Here is a 7,978-nt window from a genome sequence, read left to right as displayed (position 1 = left end):
TTTTATCCCTTTAAAAATTGACCCTCACTTAATTTCTATTTTCTCGTTGCGTTTTCCACAAAATAATAAAAGTTTGCAACAATAGAAATGCTGATGAAGAAAACCAATCAAGTGTGTGTTACGCACGAACGAGCCGATTGGAATTATTTCTCCAAGGGAAGGGAAGGAAATAAAACACTTGAAATTGCTAATAATAATTTATTCGTCTGAAACACTCACTCGACATTCACACTGCTTCAATACTCACCGCTGCCGGCAGTCACCGAACGAAACTGGACCCCCAGAAAACAAAATGAATTAATATCGTCATAAAAACGGGACAGGTGCGTGCACGGACTAATTAGGAGACGAAACGAAATACAAAATTTACATTGTTTGGAAGAAATGCGGAAGCGGTTACGTTGAGAACTGACCACTGCAGGAAACACACTTGTAGAGAATTAATTTCCTTTAAAAAAAATTTCGAAGACCATATCGGGTGATTCATTCAAACATGGTGGTCAAGTAGCGGAAAATTAATTTAAACCTGAACTGTTGACAATAGAAATGTGATTTCTGAACCTTTTTTTAGGAAATTTAATTGTTTACAACTTTGTTCCCTGCACTTAACCGTATTTGCAGCGTTTTGGAAAATACGGTACGGTGTTCGAACTGATAATTGCTCATATTTTTTTAAATATTGTTCAAGTGATTGCAATAATTATAATTTAATAGTTATTTACATTCGTATGATATTTAACGAAATTAATTAACAGAGAAGATTTGTATGTACCTTCTTGAAGCCGCTTTTCATTAAAAAATAATTATTAATTAAACTTAGCGTCAACCTTACGTTGTTTTTTTAGAGTGATATTAGAAATAAATCTATTGAGCAGCGACTTATTAGTCAATTAATTAATTCAAAAAAAATAAAATCGCACGCATCGACAAAAATATGAATTATTTAACAGCAAATTCTGAATTTTGTCTGAGTATTAGTTTTTGAGATACAGGAAAAAAAACTTTTAACAAACTCACCTTATAGTTTTTGCAAAAATTTTCTTCGCTACTTCTATTTCTTTTTTTTTTAAATTCATTTTTACTTTTTATTTGTACGTCGTGTCGTATCCTAATTACAGGTGTCCGTACGTGCGTGTTAAAAATTGAAAATAAATTGAAATGGCGGAACAAATAAGAGTTTGATGTGAATGAGATGACAAAATCAGTGTCTACCTAACCCAGGTTAGCTTTGTAACGATACACTAGCATATGTAACCTGACTCGCATTAAAAGAAACCTGAGCTAAATAGTGAGAGTTTACATCCTAAAACGTATCTAAAACTATACATACCTAGACATAACCTGCTTGCTTACACAGTCATTCTACACTAAACTGTTCTTCCTACAGTCAAGACCTGCTCTGTATACAAATCCATTGTCCATCTTGATACATAGGTTAGCTCTAACCTATCCTCTCAACGCAAAATATGAAAAATACTTGTAATAATTTCATGAACTTTAATGAATAATAAAGTACACAAGTAACCTATATCTAGTAATAGTAACCTAAGATAGGCGCGCCGTAGCGCTGTAAGATCCAATGACCAATAATACAATTAATACACAAAGAATCACTAACAACACCTCGAAATGTCTGTAACGTGGCAAACTAAAATTTATATTCTCACAGAAACGTGTTAATATTCCGGTGGTGAACTACATTTCATAAATAATTAAATATTATATGTTTTTTTGAGGATACGGATATGAAATTTATGTACACCTGGCACTGTTTTAGCAGCGTTGCCCAGTTGCACTTACATGTTATTGTATCTCCTGTTGCCTGGACCACCTAGATTTCCACCGTTTTGATTGCCATAATTGCCGCCATAACCGCTGCCAGGATTATCTTGAAAAGAAAAAACTTTCTTTTTATCCATTCTCCCACAACTTTAATACGTAATAGAGACAACAGTAGGGGAGTCATGCGGGAAACGCGAGGGAAAAATCCAGAGCCGATACCCATCGGTGGATCAACATGCAGCGAAAACTCAAAGGGGAACCCCATGTGTTCCTGAATTTGACTAAATTGGAAGAAAATGCCTATTTTACACCGGCAATTTTATACAACGTGCCCCAGCGAATTGGTACATTATATTCACATAATAAAATATTTTTATGTTTTGTATAAAAAATAGTGTACAAGCTTGTAGTAAATGTGTTACTAATAAATGTAAAAAAAATCATCCTGACTTTTAACGAACTTACAACATAAAACCCGACAAAATTGGCAGTATTTTCAACACTTAAGTTTTGCTTAGTTTAGTAGCTTAAGTATTTCTCTCAAAAATACTTTGAACTAACACCCATTGCAGTTTTTCCGAGACTTCACTAAACCGGGCAGACATATTACTTAAGTAGTAAGTACTTAAGAAAAGAAAAGCCTCAACACCACACCATTAAAAATCTCTATTTAAATGGATCATGTTTCTGAAGAAAAAATGCAACACTGGCAACACTGGTCAGGGACATCATAGCCTAAGCTTCAATAACAAGCTGATTCTTCTATAAGATGTAGTTTTCACAAAATTCCAAAATAAGGAATCGATAATGAAAACAATGTTTTTCGTACGCAGATTATGAATGAACCGATTTGTAATGATTAATGAATGCTGAACTTGAAAAATTTGTTTGCCTGAAAACAATTCCACCTTTATCACAAAACAGATAAAGGTATCATATTTGTTGACTCGACATTCATTCATACATGCCATCTAATTGTTTATTTTTTCATGTTATTTTAAATTTTCCAATGCCAAGTCTAAAAAAAAGACTGGAAAAACAGAAAACATACGAAATTAATAAAAAACTGAAGATAAAGAAATGATGACATAAAGAAGCAAATAAAGAAGAAGAAAAGAAATACGAAATTTAAAAAGACTACATACAATAATGCAAAAAACACTGGACAAGAACAAAATTAAGGCGGTATTTTCATTTCATAAAAAATTAAAATAATCAAAAAGATGCGCTCATGGTATACAAAATGATACACTTTGTCCAGATGTCCCAAAAATAAAATATAATTAAACTTATATCCCATTTCAGCTCATAGTAGAATTTGGCAACAGCGCATTTGCATTTTTTTTGAATGAAATGGAGCACAAATTGAGAGTTTCTGGTGGGTTTTCTTACCTCAAAGTGTGTTGCTAAGCTTTAGTTTAACGCAGAATTCTTTTCTTATACTGAAACTCTCAATTTGGGCTTTATTGTTCACTTAAAAAAAATTCAAATGCGCTGTTGCAGTTCTACTATAAACTGAAATGAGATATGTGTTTTAATGTAGCAGCTTTTACTTTTGAAGATTTTTACTACGTTTCGTTAAGTTTTAAAAAAAATGAACTTACTGGTTAGTGTGAATAAAAATGTAGCAATCGCAATACTATAGTTTTATCACTTTCTTTCGGATAAAATATATATTACGTCTATCTTTATTTATTGTATAATTTTTTACTTTCTTTACTTCACTTTTTTCCATAGTAAATAATAAAATGGTATTTTATCCACTGATTACTTCATGACAAAATGAAACTTTATCGTCTTGTATAATAATAAATAACTATTATTCATATTTTTAAAACTTTACACAAAAACTCACGAATAACTTTTGTTACATATTTTTAAATAATTCCACCACAGATTCCTTGATTAATGAAAAAAGTTTTCCTTCACTTGGCGCTATTCCGAAAAACATGTTTGGTAAACTGTTTTCATCGATCAAGGACGCTGTGAGTTCTTTACCAAATCGCTGGCATATGTCACAAATATTTTCATGCATTAATTTTTGTTGTATGTATTGTTACAAAAAATAACAAATCTATCATGCAAGTACCCCATTAAGCATGTTAATAAAGAAAGAAACGTTAGTGTTTGCAACTAAATTGCCCCAACTGAGCACCTGTGGGATATCAGCTTTAAAATTTTCGATCGTAATTTTGTAAAAAAATTAAACTTGGCAAGTTCAGTTGAAAACTTAGTCGTAATTCAATTGTATTGGCCATTATGACATGTAATTTTTTTGTCCACAACATACACACACATCAAGCAAAAAATTACTAGTCACAATAGACAAATACAATCCAACGGAATGTCCCACAGTTGTTATTTAGTCACAAAAAACTCAATGAAATTCCCAAATAATCATAAATTACGACTAAATTTAAATACATGATGAACTCACCAACAGTCTGTGTGTGTATGTGTAATAATTAATCCATTTTCTTCCTGCTATCAATTGCCTTTAACGATTCTTAACAGACACAACAAACACAAAAAAAAAGTTAGAAACGACGAAAATCCACCAAACGGAATTTCTACTTACTGTAAGGTGCTGGTCTGTTCTGTTGGTAGTTGTTGCGCACAGGGCCCCCTCCGTAGTTCTGCTGATAACCCCCGCTGTAGTTATCATTGGAACCGCCCCAACTCGCCCCAGAATTGTACCCCGAACTTTGAGCACCGCCCCAATTGTTACCAGATTGGTTATCCCAAGGGTTGTTGCCCCACGAATTCCCGCTGTTGTAGCCCCCTTGCGAGTTGTTCCAATCGCCGCTAGGGCCTCCACGATTCCAGTTACCGCCGCCGCCGCCGCCGCTGTAATTGCCCCGGCCGCCGCCACGGCCTCCACGCGGACCGCCCCCACCGCCCATATTGCCGCCCCCTTGGTTCGCACGGTCCATCTCTGCTTTGCTCAAAGCCTTCTTCACGTCTATGTGCTTGCCGTGGATTTGGTGGTGCCGGTACACTAAATAATTATTTTATGACACAATTGGGATTAAAGACCTAAATACTAGGAGACAAAACGAGATAGAAAATTAGTTCATTTTGTTGAGGAAACACGAGCAAAAATATTTCATGTTTAAAATTTGTGGTTCCATATTTCAAATCGCTGTGAATACGGTTAAAGATAAAAAAAAATAGAAAGTTCTAGAGAATTAAATTTCCTTTAAGAAAGTTAGGCACCAGGAACGTTCAAACGCTCAAGTGACGAAAACATGTTCAGTTTGTGGTTTAAGACTTTTTTTACTTTTTTATTTTAATTTCTGTAGAAAAAAATACACAAACAACACAAAGAAAAATTACCAAATCGACTAAGAGTGCTGAAATAGACGAGACTCCGAATTCCCCTCAAAAACCAAAAATAGTAATAATTAAACGATTGTTTAAAAAAGGTGATACAAATTGTATTGCAAATTATCGCCCCAGAAAGAGAGTGGAGGCATATAGTATTTCCAAAATAAACTAGACACAAATAAATAGGGATATTGTGATTACAATTACAAACATTTTACAATGTCCCTATTATTTGACAACCCCTTTTAATTCCTAGATTGGTTTTTTGTATCCTAAATGAGTTTTAAACATCCTACAGTTAATTTAATCTTCCTAATCTAAAATAAAAAACTTTTTCCAATTTTTTATCAATAAGTGTATTTAGTTTAAAAGCAATAGATACACCATATTTTTAAATTTAAAGGTTATTTTTGATCCTCAAGCTTTCAGTATTTAAGCTTTTTAGTTCTTTAATTTCCCCATAGTATTTCATATTATTCATTCCTCAATTTTTCAATTATTCGTAGTTTTATTATCTATCTTATTTAATTAATGTTCTTACTTTGCAGTTTCACAGGTTTTTATTTATAGCTCCTTCAGTCACTTAAATATACAGAATTTTAATCTCAATCATCTGGAATTTTGCTGTTTTCTAAGAAAATTTTAAGTTTGTAGATCGATTTGCTTTTGATAAAGACTTATTCTCATGTTCAAACTCAAAATTTTCGCAAGTTTTTCAGAAAAAACTCAATTGTTTGGCAGGATCCCTCACAAGACTTAAAAATGTATCAAATTAGATCATTTTTTATATTTTTTCGGTTATTAACTTGGGCATTTGGAATATTAGTTATGTTTCTATACAGACAATTTAATAATTAAATTTAATAAATTTAATATTGATAATGCAGAAGTGCCTGAGTTTAGTATTAGTATGTATTTCCATACAGTGTGTTATTTTTTTAGGTTGAGATAAATTCTTACAGAAAAACAACTAATTACAACTAATTTTAAAACAGCAAATTAAAAAAGTATTTTGGTTCAACAGTTAACTTCTTTATACCTTTTTTTAGTGTAATAGATAATGTTAAGTTTTTGACAAAACGTAATTTAATTTGTTTTTGTATTAGATATATTGCAATAGAAATTATGTTTTTATTCTCCCTGTAATAGGAATTAATAAAATAAAAAATGTATCCTACATTACCAAAAAATACCCAATTTTTCTACAACCTTTTTTGACACCTAAATAAGGTATTTTACTTCCTAAAATCCGGTCTTTACTAATAAGTAATAACGATAAACGATAATTTGAAATGGAATGTTTAAAAAAAAACAACAAATGCCAATTTTTTCAATGAACTATTTTTTAGGATCAAGCTCCGAAAGTGGATGCATTATTTAAAATAGAGATTTTTTTGCAAATTATGTTTGGCTTGAGGACACGTAATTCTTGGAGAGGTCAATTTGAATTACATATTAATATGTAAGTCCAAAAAATCAAAGCTACTCTGCAGAATTTTAAAAAATTATTGTGTAAAAAACTAGAAACTAAAACTTAAATTCACAAACTCCAAACAAATGAAATAAGTTGTATGCATGTAGCAATTAAAGTGTTAACAGATAAGTGAGAACATTTCTAATTGATTTAGAACCATATACTCTTCAATAATATATTGCAAATTAAAAACGTATTATCTTTGTTGATTTTTGTCGAAGTTTGTTATATAAAAGTATTAGAAACGTTTATTATATTTTTGTTTAAATAGGAATAAAATTACATATGTTTCCCCAACATTTGACCCATCCTGTATTAATTTTCCTATACTTGACTACCCGTAAAAATGAAATTTAATTCTCTACAGCTTCCTACCATTTTTCTTGTATCTTTTGCAGGTTTTTAAAAAAGAATGTAAAATTGATAAATTTGAAATTTTTTATACAGCTTTTGATATAATTTTTATCTCTTACAATTGAGAAGTTTTTGCTCTATCTGTAATTTTTTTGGTAAACGCGGACGGTTTATTTATACATCGTGTCGTATCCTAGTCTTTTGCTATAAAAAAACTTACAACAAATTTTATCAACAGGGTCATAATCCTCGAATTCAATAAATCCAAATCCGCGCTTCTTGCCGGTGTCTTTATCAGTGACGATGGTACAAGATAGGATGGTACCATAAGATTTGAAACACTCCCTTAGATCCTCCTCCTCCACGTCGTCCTTTAGCCCCCCAACGAATAGTTTTTTGACAGTGGCCCCCGCTTCGGGCCTCCCTATGTCCTGTCTTGGGACGGCTCGCTTGGGCTCGACCACCCGCCCATCGACTTTATGGGGGCGATCGTTCTGGGCGTCGTCAACCATGTGTGCCCTGGAATACGTAATGAAGCCAAACCCGCGCGACCGCTTTGTTGTTGGGTCCTTCATTACGACAACATCGACGATTTCGCCCCATTTTTCAAAGTGTTTCTTCAGCGATTCATCGGTTGTCCGATAATCCAAACCGCCGATGAATAATTTGCGGTACTGTTCATGTTCCGGTTTGTTGTCCTATAAATTGTAATTGTCTCATTTGGGTCAAATTAGGGACGCGACGCCATGTCAAACAACAACAAGACTTACATTGGAGTCTTCACCGTCGCGACGCATCATAGGAAACACCTTCCAAATTCACAAAACAGATTGGGAAAATTGAGTTGAAGTTAAAATAAATAAAAAAGTTAGGACAACTTGCAAAATTTCCTAAAACTACTTGATCCAACACAACAATGCCCACCTGGGAACCGAATGACTGATCGCACGTTTACGGAGTCGCTCGATGAGGAGAAATTTACGCAACCGGGATTGGTCCATTCCAGGAATGCTGCGATTTGATTGGTTCACACGAAATCAA

The 7,978-nt window shown here is 33.0% G+C and overlaps 1 protein-coding gene across 3 annotated transcripts; it reads right to left on the bottom strand.

Moving 5' to 3' along the window:
- Positions 1 to 184: 184 nt before the first annotated feature.
- On the bottom strand, positions 185 to 7,895 carry LOC657465 (heterogeneous nuclear ribonucleoprotein A1, A2/B1 homolog). 3 transcript variants are annotated; one of them, XR_010333921.1, is made up of 6 exons: positions 7,708 to 7,895; positions 7,158 to 7,635; positions 4,361 to 4,780; positions 4,220 to 4,288; positions 1,801 to 1,888; positions 185 to 272 (listed from the first exon to the last, which is right to left on the bottom strand). XR_010333921.1 is itself a non-coding variant. In XM_963923.5 (5 exons), the coding sequence occupies exons 1-5, from the start codon at positions 7,735 to 7,737 to the stop codon at positions 260 to 262; spliced, it is 1,029 nt and encodes a 342-aa protein (XP_969016.4). In that variant the 5' UTR covers positions 7,738 to 7,895; the 3' UTR covers positions 185 to 259. The 3 variants fall into 3 exon arrangements, 2 of the variants coding, with proteins under 2 accessions (XP_969016.4, XP_008200838.2); XM_963923.5 differs by lacking the exon at positions 4,220 to 4,288; XM_008202616.3 differs by lacking the exon at positions 185 to 272 and having other exon boundaries at positions 1,478 to 1,888.
- Positions 7,896 to 7,978: the final 83 nt, after the last annotated feature.

This window comes from Tribolium castaneum, chromosome 4 (assembly GCF_031307605.1).
Source record: "Tribolium castaneum strain GA2 chromosome 4, icTriCast1.1, whole genome shotgun sequence".
Taxonomy (NCBI): Eukaryota; Metazoa; Arthropoda; class Insecta; order Coleoptera; family Tenebrionidae; genus Tribolium; species Tribolium castaneum.
Note: the sequence above shows the minus strand (reverse complement) of the source record. Positions and strands in the feature narration are given on the sequence as shown.

Bases quoted from the DNA above. Each gene is read 5' to 3' on its own strand.
- LOC657465 (XM_963923.5), bottom strand. From the start codon at position 7,737: ATGATGCGTCGCGACGGTGAAGACTCCAAT. The intron at 7,636-7,707 runs GTAAGTCTTGTT...TACAATTTATAG, and splicing joins GCGACGGTGAAGACTCCAAT to GACAACAAACCGGAACATGA. The intron at 1,889-4,360 runs GTAAGTAGAAAT...TTTCTTTTCAAG, and splicing joins GAACAGACCAGCACCTTACA to ATAATCCTGGCAGCGGTTAT.